The 23213-nt window shown below is 39.2% G+C and overlaps 1 protein-coding gene across 1 annotated transcript; it reads left to right on the top strand.

Annotated features, from left to right (window-relative positions):
• Nucleotides 1-11711: 11711 nt before the first annotated feature.
• LOC120558150 (proline/arginine-rich end leucine-rich repeat protein) lies at nucleotides 11712-21957 on the top strand. Its single transcript, XM_039799071.1, has 7 exons — nucleotides 11712-11789; nucleotides 16773-17208; nucleotides 17298-17483; nucleotides 19100-19257; nucleotides 19390-19586; nucleotides 20945-21020; nucleotides 21188-21957. The coding sequence occupies exons 2-7, from the start codon at nucleotides 16777-16779 to the stop codon at nucleotides 21276-21278; spliced, it is 1140 nt and encodes a 379-aa protein (XP_039655005.1). The 5' UTR covers nucleotides 11712-11789; nucleotides 16773-16776; the 3' UTR covers nucleotides 21279-21957.
• The last annotated feature ends 1256 nt before the right edge of the window (nucleotides 21958-23213 follow it).

Below are 23213 nucleotides of genomic sequence, written 5' to 3'. Positions count from 1 at the left end.
TATGCTCAGAGTTAAATTCAGATCATGGAAGGAGCAAATCCAGCAGGCACAGAGACCTATGTGGCAGCAGCAGATTAACAGTACTGTCCTGTTTTTTTACCTTGACATTTGTCCTTTAATGGTGCATTAAAAGATTTGTGGTTGACTTCCATTTGACTTCCATTTGTGTATAACATTTCTGCACTTTGTTTTTCAAGCCTGCGTTTTGTCACGATGTCTCACAGGGTTTCAGTTTATTCTGTTGGAGGAAGCGTCCAACCAACTGAGGAGCTCTCATACTGTGTTGAGACACATGACACTGTGGTATTAATAAAGGTTGCTGATGGGAGTCAAAATTAGTTGCTTCACTAACAAAAATGATGTAACTTATTTTGTCCTGCAAACAGAATACTATTCACTTTTTTATCCAAATCTGTCGAACACACCATTCAATGCTGACGTGTGTGGGAGTTTGATTGAAACCTTAGTGAGTTGATTTGAAACCTTAAAAAGATAAACAGGAGCAAGACAGCAACTGAATGAATATTACTGTATTATGTGTGCACCAGAGTGTGCTTTTATCTACTTATTATAGAATGCCTGCACAATGCTGACACACTAATCATCTACATTTCCTCTCAATGCCACAAACCAAGAAGGAAGTGACATGGTGTCATTGTGTTCCTGTGTCACTTTTCTCATAATGACAATACTTCCTAATAATAATGAGGTAGAGATGCATAGATAAAAGCAATACATACAGTACATTTATGAATCAGTGTTAAAGAGTAAAAAGATATGTTTCCTTAAATTGACGTTTCCTGTAAATGCTTAAGTACAGGCACTCAACTATTACCCAATAACTACTCAAAGTACTCTGTTTGTGTGTGTGTGTGTGTGTGTGTGTGTGTGTGTGTGTGTGTGTGTGTGTGTGTGTGTGTGTGTGTGTGTGTGTGTGTGTGTGTGTGTGTGTGTGTGTGTGGTGTGTGTGCCATTACTAAAGCCACTATCATATTTTCCAGGAGACACCATGTCTTTTAATGCAGTGTAAAGGGTCATGATCAAACTTGTGCTATGTCTGGACACACATTTACCAGAGTCACCAACACATAGTTCCTTTGAGTGAAGAGTATTAACCATAAAAGTCTGTGTTAGCTTGTTCCAATGATGACCAGCCGGCAGTCTACTGAGTACATATGAAGTCATGATGGAAAGTTCACTGGTTCCATGTTGCTGCTGAGAGGCTGTAAACACAATACAAGCAGCCCATCTGCTCCATCACGCTATTTTAAAAGAATAGTTTGACATTTTGGGACACATGCTTATTCACTGTTTTGCTGTCCATTCCTTTATAAGAGACTGGAGCCAGTAGACAGTTAGCTTAGCTAGCTTAGGGGAAAACTGCTAGCCTGACTCTGTCCTGCCATAGATTCTCTATAACTGGAGATAGCTCATTTCACGCTACTCCAAATGGTATGAAACAGGACACACTTCCTGTCTCCTAAGTGGGCGGGGCCACTTTTGAAAGTCAAGTTAAAGTGATGGTATTGGAGTAATTTCACCCTAGGGTCCTTTGCACCATGACCTCAAGCCAAACACTCCCCCAGAAGCTTTTTTCACCTGGGTCAAACATTGGGAGAGTTAGCGTAGAGTAGCGTTACCAGCTGAATAGCTTAGTGCAGGGGCTAATGGACCCACGTTTGTATCTCGTAAATGACCCCACTAATAATGCCCGAAATGATACCAAACTTCTACACTAGTACAAATAGGTTATGCACTCATAAAACAATGGATTGGAAAGTTTGTAAGTACACCAGAAGTTTATGAACACTTGCCTGCTCTCTTCTGCTAGCTGCTGCTACTGCTGCTACCTGCAGTAAGACGAGTGCTTAGGGCCGTCTACAAATTACAACACCGAAAAGAGATACAACAAAAGTATTTATTAATTAAACTTTTTTTTTTTAAAGTAAGTGCTGTAGTATAACTAGCAGGAGACAAGTAATAATTGAGGTAAGTTTGGAGACATTACCTTATTTAATCATTGAATTAATAAATATTTTTGTTGTATCTCTTTTCGGTGTAGTAATTTATAGACGGCCCTAAGCGCTCGTCTAACTGCAGGTAGCAGCAGCAGCAGCAACAGAGAGCAGAAGAGAGCAGGCAAGTGTTCATAAACTTCTGGTGTACTTACAAACTTTCCAATCCATCATTTTATGAGTGCATAACCTATTTGTACTAGTATAGAAGTTTGGTATCATTTCGGGCATTATTAGTGGGGTAACTTATGAGATACAAACGTGGGTCCATTAGCCCCTGCGCTAAGCTATTCAGCTGATAACGCTACTCTATGCTAACTCTCCCAATGTTCCACCCAGGTGAAAAAAGCTTCTGGGGGGGTGTTTGGCTTTTTGGGTTTTGGAGGTCATGGTGCAAAGGACCCTAGGGTGAAATTACTCCGAACCATCACTTCAACTTCATGTGCATGGATTAAAAAATGTTTCCTTTGGACTGAGCCAGGCTAGTTTTTTCCACCTGTTTCCAGTCTTTACGCTAAGATAAGCTAACCTGCTGCATGGTGGCTCTAGCTTCATACACAACAGACAGATTTCCATCTTCTCATCTAACTCTCTACAAAAGGCGAATAAGAGTATGTTGAAATATTCTTTGAATCATGTTTAACTTCTCTGTGACCCTTATGGAGGTCAGCTCTATAGAAGAACTATTGAACCAGTTAATGCTCATCCTCAGCTGCTCTGACACTTGTCTTATTGTCACCTGCCTCTTTTATTAATGTGATATTAGCTACTTTCACCACAAACTCTATTTTCCTCTACATGTTTCTTGGTTTGACTACATTCTGTAAGGCCTGTAAATCACTAGTCCTCGCACACTTAAACCAGACCTCTGCTGCATTCCTGCTTTTCAAAGACGTGAAGCACAGTGATCAAACATGAAGCTCCAATTTATCAGCAGTAACAATACTGATATTTAAAAAAAATACACACATTTGAAATATGGTACACTACACAATCCATATTAGTAAATACTCACAGTGTCTCCCAACCAATTGAGAAGACACAGCTGTAGGTTTTTAGGAATTGCCAGCTGGCAGGTGTTAACACTGCAGGACAGAGGCACTAAAGAGCCAGATGGCACATGTGAGCACCCGAAAGGCACTCTGGCACATCATAGTGGACTGAACCACTCACTGAAGGTGCTTTTGTTGAATTAAATGCAAGGCATTGAGGTGGTCATTGCCATTAATAGTAGGTAGCTAATGTAAGTTTTTCCATCACAACCTCCCAGGCTCACTGATTTGGTCAGCTAAGAGGATCTAAATAAAGTGGAAAAATGCTAAATAGACATGGAAAAAATAACAATGTAGGAATGTTTACTGGTAGACATCAATTTTATCTAAAAAAAGAAACCACAACAGATTCATCCAATGTGTTTATTGATTTGAGTCCTTCTATTCTGGTTTCAAAACTCAGATGTTATTTCTACTTTTCATAGAATTTGGATTGACAGTAATTCATGTTAGTTTACAAGTTATTTCTAATAAAGAGTCAAAGTATCTTTGCAACCGTTTATAAAGAGAAAAGAACTCACTGACTGGTGGAATCATTAAAGCTCTGGCTATTCCTCTCCTCTGAACTAAACTCTGCCTTGGAAACCATCAGTCAAAACAATCTGCAATGAAGCTCCCTGCGGTGTCCTAACAGCAACACAGAGAAGCTCAGGACCTTTCACATATCACACCCCTTAGCACACACACTCTCCAGTAGGACAACACTATCTACACAGGTTAGATATGAACTGGTCCAACCACCAAAAACTCTTTTGAATCTAGTTCTAATTTTTTCCACTGCTGTCTATCGTCTGTATTAGCATGGTTAATATTTCCAAGATGATTCTGAGTTGCTTCTTAATTTGTCCACTATTTCTTTTCTGTTTTAAGACCAAAACAGAGCAAAAAAATGAATACTAATGTTGTTCCGTGTCAGCTGAATGTGTAAACAGGCAACAGTTTGCTAACACGTTCGTTATATTACTGTAACTATAATATGTCAATGTTTGTTGTTCATAGATTCTTGCGCTGCCTCCAAGTGGCCTAAATAATATCAACTAGGGCACTTTTCAGATTATTCAGACACCACATGAATGCAGCACAAATGCCCGTTTCTAGCAATGTTAACGGAAGTGAAAAATATTTTGTGTATCTGCCCCGTGATTCGGATCCGCTCCTAAGTTTAATGGGTTCCCCCTTGGCCCATGCTTCACCCTTCCACCAAGTTTTATAAAAAAAAATGGGGCCAGCATACTGCTGACAGGCAGACAAACAAAAAGACAAACAAACAAACGGGCAAACTGAAACGAACACATAACCTCCTTGGCTAAAGGTAATTAATGCAGACTTAAAAGAATACTTCACCCTCAACATGATCATTTGGATATCAATTTCTCACCAGTGTTGCCTTGAATTCTTGAAGAAAACTGTGCCCCTATTCCTTCAAATCATCAAAACCTTTCTCAGTTTTTGGATTCTCCATTACTGTGGAGCATGGCAGTTTCTTCTTCTTCTTCTTCTTCTTCTTCTTCTTCTTCTTCTTCTTCTTCTTCTTCTTCTTCTTCTTCTTCTTCTTCTTCTTCTTCTTTCCCTCATCATGAATTCAAGGCATTTTACTACTTGTTGAGTAATTGATATACAAATGATAAGCATGCAAGCTTGATGATGATGCAAGCATTGGCCGGTTTGTGTGTTTTCTGTTGCTGTACAGTCATGACTGACTTCAGGTCTGGCTGGCAGGTCAAAAGAGTTCCAGTTGTTGCAGGTCACTAAATTGGGGAAACAGTGAGATGGTTTTTAGACTAGCATTGAGGATTCCAATGCAATATACATCAATGCCCTGATTGTTCCATAAAATCAGTATCTTTTAAATCTATGTTCCAAAAATAAGCCTCAAACTAAAAATATTGAACAGGCTGATCTAAAAGGGGAATAATATATGGAGAGGTTCAGGCCTCCCAGCTGTGTGAAGAGGCTGCTTGTTGCTGGGCGGAGAAATCATCTCTAAATCCAACAGACTTGTATGGTACATGTGGTTTTGGCTAGATGACTGAGGAAGCCGTTAGTTTCATTTACAGGGCTGTTTACAAGTCTGAGACCACCAGCCCTCTCACTAGACACCTACAAATAAACACATGGACAGATGCTGATTCTGCTGTCTTGTATTGCATTTACTTTTATTTTACAAAGTCATCAACATACAGTGCAGTTAACACTTTGTTGCTAAAAAGAGAAGGCTTGCATTTTTTTGATTTATGGCAGCAATTAAACACAACTTCAGTAATAGTAATGGGAACAAGCTAAAGAGCCTCAGAAATACAGCAGCGAACACAAAATCTTCTGTTCTTGAGATTAGTAGCTTTAGCCAAAAAATTAACAATTAATTAATTTTAGTACAAATACCAGATCTATTATTTACTCTTATTACTCTTATATATTTACTTTTATTTTCATTTTATAGGGTTATAGCAAACATTGGAGAGATACAGAGGATTTGGTCTGTTTGGAATCCTCATTAAAATTGTAAGAGTCTGCAGAGTTTGTCATATGCTGAAAAGTTTATGACACCATTTCCTGAGGTTTTCCCACACTCCCTGCACTGTGCACCATTGGATGATTTTCTAAGCTGATAATGCAATATAACTCAGAGTAGAGTAAGTAGTTGTGGTTTTCCTCCTTACCCAGATAACACTTTAATTAGATCGCTGACAACACATTAAGAGGGGTGTAGGTGGTCTCTTCAGAGTGGTTAAAGGTGGGAGATGTGGAGTTCAGGGTCCAGACGGAATGTTGTGTGTTTGAACGATGCACGGTGTGTGTGAGAGGAGTTTGACTGCTATCACACATTCCATATTTAACTGAGTACTGACCAAAGGGCCTCATATGTGAAACACATGCAGTTTATCCAACACTCACACACACACACACACACACACACACAGGAAATGGGCATGTTAAGAAAGGGGGCGAACGGTAAATTCCAACCACCAGCAGAGTAGATTGAGAAAAGAATACAAATTAGGTATTTAATCTTGCAAAACAAGCTGTTACTCCCAAGTATGTTAAGTATATTATATTTAAAGTAGAGCAATATACGTATACTGCACTAGTACACACACTAGTATCACTTCCATATTTACTGGGAATCCATTGCCTGGGCAAAACTACTGTGTATTACTGTAATTAAAAAAACACTAATTTATTTCAGATATAAAAATCTAAATAATGTGGGGAGGAAGCAATAACAACAACAACAAACAATACAAGATCCTTTAAACACATGAAAACCAGTTCTGATAAGTATTGGGTGTTTTTTATTAAAAGGCATTGAAAACCGACATATTTCAGAATCAGAATCAGATTTATTGCCAAACTAGTTTGCACTTTGCACAGTAAATTTGCTTGTGTATAATGTGCATACAGTAAATAATAAACACATTAAGAAGGGACTAAAAAATAAAGCAAAGTATTGCTACATTCAGGAACATAAATACAGAATAGATACTGTATATTACACTGGAAAAATACACTATAACAAAAATGTGAAATAAAACGGAAGAAGGAATGTTACTGTAATCATAAAAAAGAAAGGAAAAGAAGGCTGTACGGTTTCTGCAGGGTGTGGAAAAATGTTAATCAGTGATGTGCAAAAGTTTACAGTATATATAAATATACTGTTTATTATAATAATTCTCGCAGTTTAAACAAACCAACATTTCACCAGCTGGCTTCATCAAGGTTTCTGACATGACCGTGCAAACACAGCAAATAGGATGGGTTTAATCAACCATTCCACACCAACGTACTGTGTTACATTATTGCATGAAAGGAAAAAACACTCCTTAAAAATTTGAATTCATCTTTGAATTTGAAGTCTGATAAGTAAGAACCTTTTCCAAGAATTTAGTTAAAGTCACTGTTCTCTCACTCACTCAACTGATGTAACTGAAGCGCATCCATTTGGTATGTAAACCATCAGCAAGTCGACTGGATAATGTTTGGTTTTAAATGCATGACAGATGAGCTTTGATTTGGAAATGTCCACTATCGAGGTGGCTTCCTTCTAGCGACTCGCTTACCAATATGCTTACTTGTTGGAAAAGTAATTTTTGGTTGATGTCATGCATGATGTAATTCTTCTCAGTATCATCAGCTGTCTTTGGATCCACACTCACTGATTGTGTTTCACAACATTTTCATTTCATCAATGTGACGACCCCGCGCAAAAGACACATGGTATTAAAAGTATGGTAAGTGATGTTAAGCCACTACACTTTTTGTCAAATTTAGCAAATATCTCCTCACGGTCACTTAGCTCTTTATTTTCTATGTGTGCCGAAAAACAATCTTGTGTTAATACATAGCCCTGGCTGTGTAAATGGAAAACAAACAGAAAGGAGTGCACGAGCCACAAAACACTATTCCAGCAAATCGGCAACAGTTGATGGTAGAGGGGAGGGGGGAAGGCAGCATGTGAACCATAGGCTGTTAATATTAATGGACAAAGCATCCGGTTCGGCAAAGTGCTGCAAATGTGGAAGTGCCTTAAACATGCATTGTATCTGAATTGCAGCAGGGGGCGACACGTGTGGTTGCAAAAGGAGGTCGCTTTCTGTAGAAGTCTATGAGAAAGTGACCCACTTCTCACTTGATTTATTACCTCAGTAAACATTTTCATAATGAGTTTATGGTCTCAATCGCCAGTTTTAAGTCTTCTACAATACAGAATGATGTTCATTTTTTTAATTATGGTCTCGTTGATTTTTGACAATCGACATCGACAATCGACAATAAAGCAGGGGGTGTTTTAGTGCGTGGCTATGATGTGATTGACTGTTTGCAGCCTGTCTTATATGTAATACAATACAATACTGGGGGGCGGAGCTTTCTGAATGGGGGGGTTGTATTTGTTTGGCAGTTGAGTTCAAAAACCAACAATCTTTGCGCAGAATTGTTTACTGCACCTTTAAGAAGTGAGATTTTATAATTCACAGGTATTTATTTGAGAGACAAAACAAATTTTAACAATTTTATAATTATAGAAATATTTTTCATTTGACTTCATAGATAAACAAAGGGCCCTCCAGCTACCTTTCTCCCTTTAATGAAGAGTGGTATGCATGCACAGTATCCTATTCTTAGGCAGGTTCTGGGTGGTGTAGCCAACAGTAAAAGCATGACAGTTAAACTCTGTGCACTTTATCTGTGGTAGATAAAATAAGCAGTGAAGATGTTTGCTGTTTTCTTCTAATGAACATTTATGCTCTAAATCCCTTCCTAATCCTATAAACACCATGCATTGTTTGAATATTAAAAGTCTATTCAGGAATAATGCAATAATAATGTAATTTGTGATTTATAAGATATAAGCTACATTTGTATTTGCATGAAACATTTGCCAGGATGGGCATTACTTTGGGTGCGGCCTGCAGAACTTAAGTATGTATACAAAGTGTGTACAGGATGCTGTATCATTTTGTTGCGATAGTACAACACATTAGAAAGTTGTCTGTAAATGTTGGGGAGAATATCAGTATTTCTCTGAAAACATTTCTGGCTGAAGCTCATGCCTTTAAACCAAACAGTTTAATCATGGAAATTGCTCTCTAGATGACAGAACAGGCCGTTCTTGGAACGTTCTAAGATTTTTATAAACACCAAGTAATTTTGGGCTGGAGCCTAGGCCTGCCTCGCTCTCTACATCAGTTTGGAAAACATCTGCTAGAGTATGTAATAGCAATGAGGACTGCTGCTTAAAGATTTCCTGCAGTACCAGCAGGTTGTCTGCCCTATAAATATGTCTCTTCTTGAATCAACAGGTTGAATTCAGCCCTGAAAAACGAGCACTAGCATCCATCCATCTCTAGTCTCGCATTGCCAGACCTTCCTCCACAGCGCTGCGGAGGAGGGTCTGGCTAGTCCACACAGCATTTAGGGTTGGGAGAAAAACGTGCTCTGGTTTATTGGCATTTCTTTAAACCAATCACAATCATCTTGTGCAGTGCTAAGCGCCAAGCGGAGCCCCGAGCCTCTGGAAGGAACTTGTTTTGGTGGAACATGTGTACGTTCAAAAGTTGTTTAACAGAAAACTCAGATTGGACAGATAGTCCAGCTAGCTGTCTCGATTTACCCTGCTGAGATCTGAGGAGCAGTTAACCATAGTGCTCATAACTCGACCAGAGTTTAAAATTCCAACACAAAGAAAGCGGAAGGTAACGTACGTACATCCGGCCGGTTACTCAGATTATACAGAAATGTATATGTGTTGCATTACAATAATTTACAAATCTGAAACAAACTAAAACTTTGGCTATTTACTTCACAACTTTCTCTTCTCTCTACGAGCAGCTAGGTGGAGATGAGAGAACTGAAGGTGACAATCTTGTCCACACTTAGGTTTTTCACTATAAATTTAAAAAGCTCAGACACTCAAATGAACTTGCAGTTTATTAAGGCGTAACCTGCCAATCTCTTTATAATGCGTCCACCATGTATTGGACTGGATAATGGAGTAAATTGCCATTATCCATGTTCTAATGATACTGTTCTTCCATTAAAATTAGGGATGCACCGAATCCAGATTTTTGGGGTTCGGCCGAATACCGAATCCACTGGTTAAGATTCTGCCTAATCCAAAACCAAATACCGAATCCTACTCCAATCCTCAGCCCATTAACACAGTAAACACATTAATGAAGTAAACAACGTCCACAGCCTCTAAAATAGTTAAATGTAACAACTTAATGTTGAATTCACACACTCTTTTCACATCGTAGGAAAGCACATCGCTATCGCCAGATGAGTGACAATTTTGTTTGGCAAATTTTTGCTAACCAGTGTATGATGAAGTCATGTTGGGTGGGTGAAATTAGAAAGCTAACGTTAGCTAACGAGCAGCAGCCGGCCGTTCGGGCGCTCCGCTCCCACTGTAGGGAGACTCATTTGCAGAGAGAACGGCTGACAGCCCGTGACTGTCCTTCCTTTGCTGTACCGGCGAATAAGAAGAAACAGCTGGAAGGAGACGGATAACTTTGTTGAGCAGCACCTTACTGTTCTTCACACTTCATCAGCTCCACAACAACAACACTTCCCCATTTTCTCCATCGCAGTTAGCTGAACAAACCAATCAGACGCTAGCGGAACTTAGACTGAGGTAAATCTGAGGAAAACCAGAGGTAGATTCATAACTGTTAATGTAAATAATTAAACATGTAAATGTGCAAATACTGACTGTGTAAACACAAATATGTAAATAGTTAACTGTATAAACATTGTAAATATTTTTTTTGTAAATTAACTCAAATATATGAATTCACTTGTAAACCTTACAATAGTATATTATGGAGATGATACATGAAAAATTAAACACATCATGAGACGTTGCTGTTATTGAGCAACTTTTTCCAATAATGTCATCGCTGCAGGCAGCACAAAATAAAACTGTTTACAGCAAAATGTGTAGTTTATGATCAGAGGAGCTGATTCATTCAATACAATTCCTGCACTGTCTCTCAAATGGTAGCAGAGAAGATAAGAAAGTGATAAGAAAGATAAGAAAGTGACGTATTTGTCACATATACACATTTCTCTTGTCCTATTTGTTGACGTAACCTTCCTTTCCTTGTTGGGACCAGATGTTTCCTCCCAGCTGAGCTCAATAACCCAAACCTGGTGACTGAGTGAAGAGGAGACAGGAGTGCAGTGGGGAGAATTGATGAAAAGAAAAAAACTAGATGAGGGAAAGTGGGAGAAGGAGGCACACATGTGTACAGTACATGTGTGTTTGAAACTGTTCCCCACATATGTTTGCCTCATTATCCTTCTGCTGCAGCTCACTCTTCAGGAATGCAGGACAGCACACATCTCCTAACCCCCAGTGGCATATAAACACACAGACACACACACACACACACACACACACGCACGTGCACGCACACGCTCGCGCGCGCACACACACACACACACACACTAACACACATACAGTAAAGGCTCACACTTTGTTAAACAGTGCTACACAGCCCCACTTCCTGAAAAGACCCTATACAACAACCTATGCCTCAGCTGGACCTCAGTAATCAGACTGTTTGAGTTTACTGATACTGGGAGAAAAGAAAACTGACAGAAAAGATGACGTGGAGTCAGCGGATGGATGCTACTAATGAAAAGCACATGACTGGGTATGAGTGCAGTCATCTCAACAATAGCAGGGTGGGTGGGAGACAGAGAGATGCAAGTACAGTTGGGCTTTCCCTAACAGAGGTTCAGTGTTCACAGCATTTTCCCAAGACTTCTGTAATAGAAACACATGCTTATGCATACACACAAATATGTGCATATACACAAATATGCAAACTAGCCCGTGCACACTCATGCTATGCTGCAACAGAACAAAAATAATAACATACTGTGAAACAGTGCAGACACATGAAAGAGCCCGCAAAGAATTAAGATTAAACCTCACTGGCCCTGAGCCGAGCAGAGGGGGAGAAAGAACCACTGTGACCTTCAGAGGGAAAAACGCAGGGAACAAACCCAACAGGCAGCTTGTCCACCCAAGGAGAGAGAGAGAGAGAGAGAGAGAGAGAGAGAGAGAGAGAGAGAGAGAGAGAGAGCAAGGGAGAGGGAGGAGAGGTTTGGTACATAGAGAAACAGAGGAAGAGGGAGAGAGGGAGGGGAAGGAAAAGAGTGAGAGAGGCAGAGAGAAGAAAAGACACAAAACTTGTGATTTGACAAAAGAGGGCAGGTAAGAAACTTTATTTGTTGTTTCCAGGGGGCTGTTTTAGATGGGACATTATCAACAAGATAAGAATTCAGACAGGAGTGTGTTTGTGTGTGAAACAGAGAGAGGAAGTGTACATGTGTGTTTGTGGACTAAGGGGGGAATCCTGGCACAGGCACAGCTTAGCCATGCTGGTGTGTTTCTATAGAAACGCTGTGCCATACAAAGTGGTACTCTGTCCTCCAGGGAGACGCCGCACACTTCAACTCTACTAGTGCTTTTCTCCACTGCTGCGCACTCACCTTCATTTCATATAAGACTGAAAAGGAATACTCTGGAAATGTGAAAGAAAATTCTCAGGCATGCAGCTTTTTTTTCAAAATCACTGCCTGTGGTGAAACAGTGTACTGTAATAGGGTTGAACTTTTAAAAAAACCTCTGTGAAAAATGTAAAAGGAAAACGATTGATCTTGGTGAGCTGGCTGATGTTGAGGACAAAGAAGAAGTGATGACAGCATCCAGTCAAGCAGGACAAGAGACTGAAGTATGAAGTGTAGATTTATGTTTTTTTTCACTCTCAATTTACTTTAAAATAGTGTCATTTTATCTGTATTAGTTCATCAGTCGATTTTTGTCAGTGCACCTTCCAACTCCTTCACTGCACATCTATATTGCCGTACCATAAATGTAGAGCCAACCTTTGCACAGCCACTGCAGGACTGCCCCACCCACAATACTAATGCAGAGTATCTGCTTCTGATGAGGGTTTCAAAAGGAGGGCAGATACTTCTGAAACTCTAATATTTCTGGTGCATGTATACCTACTACATTTTAATATTAAGTCCATCTTTACAGGTTGTTTTTTTCGATTTCTAAACAACAGTGGGCACAACTGGAGCCATATGTGCAAAACTCTGACTATAGTCTGCACAGCAGCAGTTCATGTGGACCAAACTCTAGTTCGTTTTTCATTGCTTGAACACAGATTTTAAAAACTCTACACACGTATCCCATGCTTTTAACCGCAACCTGCACAACACTGTGGATTTACAGCACTTTGTTCTAATGCTAACACACTGCTGTCAAAACTGTTAACCACACATTCAAAACAGAGTGGATTTCAGCCTGGTGCATTTCAAACACTGCTGATTGCAATTTCAACTGAAAGACTTGTTAGTGAACACATACTGTATATATATAGGGAAAGCTCAGAAATACTTTTTTTGGAAATAAAGAAACACCAAATAAGAATGAATCAGTTATACATTATACTGTTTGAGAGAAACAGTAAACAGGTAAAAGAGCAAAGATACCAACATGTCCAGGTAAGATGTCTGAGGTTACATACACAGCTATACAAAAACGTGAAAAAAACACTACCTTATGTAAGTAAAACTGCAACTTACTGTTTTTCAGAAAGTAATGGAGATAGAAGCAATGGAAACACCACATTCATTTTTATTTAGAGATGATGCAGGTGCACGGCAAGCCAGGACATCCAATGTTCTTTGTTATTACGCACCTTTAGTTTTTAACTTCTTTCTAGTCATTACATAAACTACTACAAGCTAAATAAAATGATATATCTATTGAAGCAAACTGTTGATTTTCATTCCTTTTTGTTTCCTAAAAAAACTGGTATGTTATAAAATAAAAATGTTCATGTGAAAGAATTTCACTCTTTTCTTTAAAGAAACTATTGATTATTGTGAAGTCACTTACCGTAAATTATTCAAACTGTAAAGCTTAAAAGTTTGTATAATCTGTGTTGGTGTTGGATGCTAGTGCTTTTACTCTCAGTGTTCTGAGTGACAGTGTGTGTGTGATTGTTCATAGTGTTTGGCTGCACTGAGCCTGTTTTGAGACATGTGTGAAGAGTTGTGTTGTTTGGAATGAATTTTGCAGGTGATGTGAACTGTTTAGCTCAGGTGACTGTTGGCACTGTGGTTAGAGTTTTCCACATGTGGCTTCAGTTGTGACCACTGTCGCTGAGCAATCGAAAAAAACTGGAAGTTAAAGTGGACTTAACTGCCCATAATAAGTTTCAGATACATAGAGATGAGTTGTCAGAAGATTTTTATGATGGCACATACACCATATGTTATTTGCATTTTTATATTTTCAGATATCTAATTTAGATCGCTAAATTCAGCTGTGCGTGACACAGCTCTTATTCAAGGCTTCATTTAGTGGTCTATCAAAACAATAGTGATATTTACACTTACATAAAGGAATGACAGTGCCTGTTCTGCCAACAAAAGAAAAAAATGAATAGGAAAGAGCTCATCATCAAGAACTTTGTGGTAACAAAGAGATTTGTTGGACAGCTGAGAATTATGGGTTTTTTAAATCTCCTCATACATATGGACATCTCAAGAGGACTTTCGCCTAGTACGAGTACTCATAGCACTAAAATGTATATATATCTAAAGCGTGCAGAAATAGCTGCAGTTCAAAATATCTTCAATTGTACTGTGACTGATATAAATAATATGTTGGTCATAGATGTTAAAAAGCACAATTAAGACATCTTCAATTGTGAGAAAGTAAGTATTTTAATGATATATTGATATTGAGTCGTGGCTAGTCTCATTGTTAGTGGACATATTTGGAATTTGCATATTTTAGAAACGGAAAACTGATATGTAGACAAGGTTCAAAATGCATTGTTGACCCTGAAAACAGCAATTGAGAATACATTCCCACCAATAGGCCCATTTAGTAGTTCTTCTGGCAGCAGATGGAGATTGCCAATGTGTCATGGAATTGTGATTCTACAAGTCCTTTTTCAGCTTTTTTGTAATGTAAAATTTGTGATTCTGCATTTCCATGACAACTGGACAAACTAAATCTGCAATACAGCGGTGATATAATCAAAAGCTTCCGGACACTAAATGGACCTTGCATGTGTGACCTGACCTGGTGTTTCTAAAGGAGGATGCACTTAAATATCACAATATTTTTGGTTTTAAAGTCAGATTAACTAGTTAATCATGGTTAGTGATGAATGAATTACAGTCATATGTAATGTGAATCTGATCAATGTATAATGATCTCTGACCCACTGTGTAGTTCTTGTACTGATCAGATTTGCTCATTGAGGTGACAAATATTAAATCAATGAGTCAGCTATCTCTGACTTTGAGTCTTTAGTTGTTTGCCAGACTACTAATCCTGACAACAGTAGCAAGAGGGGGAGGAGAGCTGGTTCTGGTTTTGAACGAGGGGCTAGGAGGTTCTGGGTGGCTGAGAAGGAAAAGGAAGGGCAGTGCCAGGGAACACCATCAGTGAAAAGTTCGGTTTTGTTTTTCCAGGCAGGACAGATTATGGCTCTGAGCCTCATTCCTGCCCCGTGATTCATATGTGATGTTTATCAAATTGGCGGGAAGACTGCTCAACTGCAGCAAAGTGATTGGAAACTAAGGGTGCATTTTGGCTGAAGCATTATGTATTTTGCACAGTGTTAAGAAACAAATGCACACAAACAGACATTTTGAATAATGTAAAACTTCACTCATTCCAAATCAAGAGGACATTGCTCCAGTTTGAAAAGTGAATTTATCTGAAGGGTAAATACTTGAGATGCTAAGTTAGACTGTGTAGTAAGTGTGTGTGTGTGTGTGTGTGTGTGTGTGTGTGTGTGTGTGTGTGTGTGTGTGTGTGTGTGTGTGTGTGTGTGTGTGTGTGTGTGTGTGTGTGTGTGTGTGTGTGTGTGTGTGAGGACATGAAGTCATTACATTGTACACACACAAGACCTAAGCTGATTTAAGTTGCACACATCTGTCAGAAATATTTTTAAAAAGTGATCAATTACAGTAGGCCTACACGAATTAATCCTGATGAAAGTTCAAACTATTAGGTGTGGCTGGGATGAGTCTGTATAATATCAATGTGCTAAAAGATGCACGCTAAAATCTAAACAACTAGATTTTAGACTTAAGCCATTTAGAAAACACTAAAGCATAATTAAAACATGAATTGTTCTCTAAAAAGATGTGTCAGCTATAAACCTAACCTATCGTGGATTTTTCATCAGTTTGCAACACTTTTGTATTTGCAATAAGATACACATTGTCTCCATCAGAGCCTCATTGGGATTTAGCCCAGTTTCCTTTGGCCTCTCCTGGGTCAAAGAGCCTTAACCTACCAGACCTGCAGTTTTCCCCTCCACAACATTCCCTCTGGACCAGTGCTGACAATAGAGCCTTTATCCCAAAACATTTCCTTTCCTCTCCCTCATAAGTACTAATTTCCTGTACCATTATCTGCCCCTCCTTCTCTTGGATTAGATCAAATTAAACAAATCACGGTCTACTTTCTTACTCACTCTCTTTCACTTGTATCATCAAGCCACAAACCCCCATCTTAACATTTATTTTAACTGGAATAACATATCAATTTATGTCACTTTTACATTGACTATACAATAACTAATCCATTCACAGCACTGATGCACATACTTATTTACAATATTAAACTCTGAAGGAAACTGGAAAGGTTGTACGAAAGCTAGGGTTAACCAGCCTACTCTCTTAGTGTACATATCTTAATTATTTTCAGCTCAACAAGACACTGAAGTCATGAATAGCAACATTTCCAAGTCAAGTCAAAAAGAATACTCCCAAGCCCCTTTCAAAATAGGAGCAATCAAAAGGCAAATACAAACAGTTGCTTGCTGAAGTTTTCAGTGTAATGAGAGATGCCTTTGTCTGCACTGAGCCTGTAAATGGCTGCTAATCAAGGAAGCAGGGTTTGTGCCCACTTGAGAGGGAGCACTGCCCCAGCGCTCCCACACAGAGCAAGAAATACAAAAAAAGACCAATGTACATGATGTTAAACTTTCTGTGTGGGTGGGATGAGCTGACCGTATTGGCTAACCAGCATAACCAAAATGACAGGTTGTGTGTTGTGGTAATGCAGCTTTCTCTCTCTTAACTCTCAACCCATGTAACTGTACATACAGTAGAGTCTACAAATCAACTACCTCTGTTTCGTGCTCTGTCATAGGACGATGAAGGCCGGCGCGGAACTCTTCTCTGCATTGGCTCTGTTCCTCCTGATGGGGGCAGTGTTTACCCAGAGACCTCGGCCAAAGAAGCCCACCAAGCGCCCAACCACCACCAGGAAGCCATCTGTCCCCCAGCCTGCTGTACCGGCACAGCCAGAGCCCCAGGAGCCAACAGACTTCCCCCCTCCCATCCTGGGCCCACCCTCCATGTTTCCTGACTGTCCCCTAGAGTGTTTATGCTCCCCGAGCTATCCCAATGCTCTCAACTGTGAGAACCGGAACATCCGTGTGATCCCTGTCATCCCATCTAGAGCCCACTACTTGTACTTGCAGAACAACTACATCTCAGAAGTGACAGCAGAGCCGTTCCTCAACGCCACTGAGATCCGCTGGGTCAACTTGGCTAATAACCGCATTCACCGAATAGACAAAAACGTTAGAAGGTTTCCTCGATTAATATTCATGATTTGAAAATCACATAAAACCATTTATAAATGTGTTTTCTGTATCTATCTCTTGTGCAGGTGTTTGAAAAGATCCCAGCACTGCTGTACCTCTATGTACAGCGTAACCACCTGAAAGAGGTACCTTCTGGTCTTCCAGCAAACCTAGAACAGCTCCGTCTCGGTAGGAATCGTATTTCTAAGATCCCTGCTGGTGCCTTCAGCAAGATGGGGAACCTGACGCTGCTCGACCTCTACCACAACCAGGTAAACTTCTATTTAAAAGTACCTTTGTGAGCTTACTACAATGGTCTTTTTAGGTATGAGCAGGGGCGGATTGGCCATCTGGCAATTCTGGCAAATACCAAAGGGGCCGGACCATTTTTTTAAATGTGGGCCGGTCAGATTTTTTTTTTTAATATACAAATAAACTGTCTTTACAGGCCGACAGCGCATAGGATGGGTTTTTATCGCTTGCACGATTTCACTATGGATATAATAATAATACTAATTATATTATTAATAATAATAATAATAATAATAAATATTAAGCATTTCAAAATCGCTTTTCTAGTCTTAATGACTACTCAAAGCACTTTAACATAGTACAGGAACCATTCACCATTCACACACATTCACACACTGTGGCCGAGGCTGCCGTACAAGGTGCCACATGCTCATCAGATAAAGATTCACACTCATTTACACTCCGATGGCGCAGCATCGGGAGCAACTCGGGGTTCAGTGTTTTGCCCAAGGACACTTCGACATGGGACTGCTGGGCCAGGGATCAAACTACCAACCTTTTTTGGTCATAGTTTTACACTATGTAGGTTAAACTCTGCAATTAATCTGCGGTTCACATGTATCCCTGAACTGTGGTGGTCCATTACACTGTAGGCTATATTCAACATCACTGATCATTTCTGATCAATAGAATGTAGAAAACATTACACTTCACAATGTTTTGTATCCATAACATGATTGTGTTATTGTACAATTTAGCAGTAAAAGCAGTAGTCTATAGTCCATCCTACATTTTTCAACTTTGGAGCAAAACATGACCCTTGAGGAAAAAAAGTTACCATAAAAGCCCTGTTTATGCTAATTAAACAACTGGACTTTGGGGTCAAGTGTTGTCGTATCCGGCCCATGTCCCAGATGTGTAAGCCCCCAAACTGGACTACTGAATATAAAATTATTCTATTATATTTTGTATTTCGAATTGTTACCTGCCACCAGAATTTTGTGATTTCCTTGCCATAAATATAGACGTTTTTACCATAAATTGGTGCCTAAAAATGTATCAGAATGCAGGAAATTGAAGTCATTTACCCACCTTACTTTAAGTGTTCCCCCAAAGGCCAATTCTGAGCAAGGAAAAACCTGACGTATAATCACAGACAGCCATAAAAACATATTTTAATTGCAGAGTTAGAGAGTTAAAACAGATGACTAGATGTAAAACCAGACAGACAATATGTACAGTGTCAACAGAGAGAAACACGGACAATCGAAGAAGACAGACAGTGACAACAAAAAGACAACATATTGTAGAGAATGACAGTAAAAGCATACAAACGGCATAAAAAGGCCGTATGTGTAAATTAGTTATAAACGTCTGCTCTTTAAAAGCATTGTTTGCCAGTTACTTACATTAAATGTTTAAAAATCTGTTACATATAAGGTATTGCTCATATTATTTCACCATCTGTACACAAATGTAATTATTGAATGCACGTGTCCGTGGGTGGGGCTGCATGGGCGTGGTGATGTGGGCTGGTGTGGCTACAGTGCCAGGGCTGAATTTTTTAGCAGGGTCAACCATCTGTACTGCATGCATTTCTGGAGCAAACATAAGTGTTTGATGACTTCTCTCTCAGCTGAGTGATAGTGACCTGGGAAAGAACACCTTTAAGGACCTGAAGAGCCTCATGCAGCTCAATCTGGCTCACAACGTCCTGAAAAAGATGCCTGCTGGCGTACCTAGTACCCTAATACAGCTTTTCCTGGACAGGAACCACATAGATGACATCCCAAAGCAAGTATACAGTGCACATGTTGTCAAATAGCTGATAAACACACATGCATAGACACACTGCATGCATTATTAAACAAAGGTTGGATGTCAAATTTTACAGTAGTTCTTCTCATCCATTGTTCTCTTGTTCAGAGACTACTTCGAAGGCTTAACCCACCTGGCGTTTGTAAGGCTGAACTACAACCAGCTGAGTGATAAAGGTCTTCCCAAGTCTGTGTTCAACATATCCACCCTGCTGGACCTGCAACTGTCCCACAACCAGCTCGCCTCTGTTCCTTTCTTCAACAGTCACCTGGAGCACCTGCACCTCAACCACAACAGCATCGAGAGTAAGTTATCTCAGCAGCAATCTGCACCATCTTAAGGATTTGTGAGAGGTAGCAGATGTTGGGAATTGTTGAGCACAGATTCAGTCATTAGGAAGCATCAAAGGTATTTTATCAATATTAATAAAGTTATGAATATTGATATATTATTAATTCTATGAAATTGAAGAAATACTATTCAGGGACCAATAACTGAACTGTGGATACAGTCTTAAAAGGGGTGTTCTCTTAAAAATGCAGATATTATTTATCTTAAATAATTAATCTCATATTTATAAAGTGAATCTGAGCACTGACAACCAGCTGTTATTACAACATATACACAAATAATCAGTGACCATTGCTCCTTAAAGTATAATAGAATGTATTTAATTCAAGCAGACAGATTCATAATCAATAATTATTTAATCAATAAACTTCTACTATCCTAATACACTATAACAAAGGCAAAACAAGCAAGCATGTGGTGTGTGTGTGTGTGTGTGTGTGTGTGTGTGTGTGTGTGTGTGTGTGTGTGTGTGTGTGTGTGTGTGTGTGTGTGTGTGTGTGTGTGTGTGTGTGTGTGTGTGTAGCGCAGTGTATAGACACTTCCATGTTTTCCAGGTGACACCATGTCTTTTAAACGGTGCTCATGTTGTGGCGCAAATTGTTTTCCCCTCCAGTGTGCGTGGCTTTCAGAGTGTGACACGTTGCGCTCTGTCTCTACAAGCAAACATTTTTACATCTGGAATTTTATTTAATGAGTCATGTTGACTTGAACTGCCTCACTTTATGTGGCCTAATCTAATTTAAACTTAATCACTCACTTGAATAAACCCACAGAGAATTATCATCCGACTTTGCAGCTCTCAGAAGCTTTGTGTTTTCTTTTCTGGAGCTGAGTCAGTTGATCTGTTAAAACATGATGAATTTATGATACTCATGAGCTGCTACACTGTTGTATACTCTGATAGACTTAGAATGAAGACAACTGAAATAAATGTAATTCTATAAAATCTACAACATAGTGACAAAATTTCATTCCACAGTTATTTCAAGATGTTGAAGTAAAATGAACACCAGGACCAACATAATTTTACTTCATAAAAATTTATCTGATTCTGCTTTTTTTAAAACTTGGCATAGACTGGCTAATGTTTATTTTTCTGTTTGAGCCAACAACAAAAAAAGGTGCTCTTTATGTGTCTCTTGTTTTAAAGCACTTTAGACTTTGGACTCTGTTTTAAAAAGTGCTGAATAAATTGACAAGATTTAATTATTAGTATGATAAGCAAGTAAAATAATCCTATTCAATTGGCAGATTTTTCTTATTATTGCTTGTTTGAGGACCGGCCATTCATGACTGTGGGTTTTCCCGGCAGGCATCAATGGCACCCTGCTCTGCCCTTATAACATGCAGGCCGACGTCAACGATCTCAGTCTGGTGCCTAGACTAAGGTATGTCACATTATGTCACAACTTGGCACTCATCAATACAAACTGGTACAGTGGCACCCTTTGGCAGTAAGTAAATAGGAACAACAATAATTATGCCAGGAACAAATGAGTTTTAAAAAGTAGTTGTCATTGTAATGGCATGTTACGCACCTGTTCTGTTTTGTCAGGTACCTGCGTTTGGATGGAAATCATCTGAGCCCCCCGATCCCTCTGGATGTCATCATGTGCTTCAGACACCTCCACTCTATTGTCATTTAGGAGAAACGTGCCTAAAGGCCTGGGGTTATGCACACAAACCACACACATACATTACACACACAAATACACACAGAGTCACTTTGTGCCAACTCAATTAAAGGCAAAGCATGCTCAGTGAAAAACAAGGTAGGCTATATCAACCGTACATACTGTTGAACTGTGTTATTGAAAGACAAAGAGATGAAAAAACTTACAGCAATGATAGTTTAGTAGATTCATTGTTGCCAAATTCAAAGGAATTTAAGCCTTGAACTACAAATCTACAAAAAGAGTAGATATACTGAACTTTAGGGTTAGGTTTTTGTTATATTTTATCAGTATTTGTTTTTCTTTGTAGAGATACAATGCAAAAAAACTAAAATAAGTACAACGCCTGAAAATACAGGTACATTGACAGACATGCTACAAATATGGAGGGTAGTTATGTTCACTAGCAGATGTGACCAGAGTAGAGTTGCCACCATGGACAACAAACAGACCTGCAGTGGATTTCAGAAGAACCAGTTTAAAACATAACTACCATGTAGTGGAAACTGTCCTAAATGTGCCTGTTATTTTGAAGGTACTTCATGTAAAAATGGCATTTTATTCTTTTTATTCTTAGTCTTCTGTATATTATTCTTTTGTATAAAGAAGCTTTGTACAAATAATGGGAAATAAACCTTTTTCTTTGATCATTTGATAGTGTTTGATTTTAGAGATTTTATTACCACCTTCTCATAAGCTCCACCAGTGGTGGACTGTAAGTTCATTTATTCAAGTATTACTTAAGTACAATTTTTAGGTGCTTGTACTTTCTATTTCCATTTCATGGAACTTTCTACTTCTACACTAATAATAATAATAATGAATTTAATTTATATAGACAAAACAAAACAAGATTCAGGCACAGATGGAAAGGGAGGGGGGCGTGGGGCTACGGATAGGCAGAGGTGAAGAGATGGGTCTTGAGGCGGGACTGGAAGATGGTGAGGGACTCAGAGGTGCAGATCTCTTGGGGTAGGGAGTTCCAGAGCCTGGGAGCTGCCTTGGAGAATGCTCTGTCCCCAAAACTGCGCAGGTTTGATTTTTGGATGGAGAGGAGACCAGCTGAGGTGGATCTGAGGGACCGTGAGGGTTGGTACGGGAGGAGGTATGAGGTATGAGGGGGCCAGATGGTGGAGGGCTTTGTAGGTGAGGACCAGGATTTTGTAGGTGATCCGGGTGATCCACTACTTTATATGACAGCTTTAGTTACCAGTTACTTTGCAGATGTACGTTTATTAATAGAAAATATAAATCAACTAATGTACTAATCAATGATGATATCATAGATTAAGCTACCAAGCAGTATATAACGTAATTTAAATTAGCCCCACCTTTACCAATTATGTACATGTTATTACATGAATAATTATAACCCAGTGATGTTGTAGATAATATATGAATCTGAAATGTGTCATTCTGCACATATTTCTTTTTTGATGCTAGTAGTGTGTATTTTGACTTAAGTAAGTAAGATTTTGAAAGCAGGACTTTCACTTCTAACAGAGTATTTTTACACTGCAGTCGTGATACTTCTACTGAAGTAAAATATTTGAATACTTCTTCCACCACTGTGCTCTGCTGATAACTCTGCAGGAGCAGACACCAACACAACTTTTGTCACTGTAATGTTTGACGAAATTGCAAAACTAAGGAAAGTCGAATTCTGTTTTAGAGTGGGATTTTTCTTACCCTTTTGGAGTTTTTGACCACTAGGCCTTTGCTGTATGATTTTTACTATCTTGGCTTGTACCCCCATTGTGGTAAATGGTTCCTAGGTATGTGAAATTATCAGTGTTGTCGAAGACCTTTTGTTATTTCTCTTGCTGTATTGATGTTGATGGGCGTGAATTTGGTTTTACAGCCGTTGATCACCAGTCTGTTGTCCATAGAACTGGAGTCTGTTTGTAC

Source organism: Perca fluviatilis, chromosome 4, assembly GCF_010015445.1.
Source record: "Perca fluviatilis chromosome 4, GENO_Pfluv_1.0, whole genome shotgun sequence".
Lineage (NCBI taxonomy): Eukaryota > Metazoa > Chordata > Actinopteri > Perciformes > Percidae > Perca > Perca fluviatilis.
This window is presented reverse-complemented; position numbering and strand designations above follow the sequence as displayed.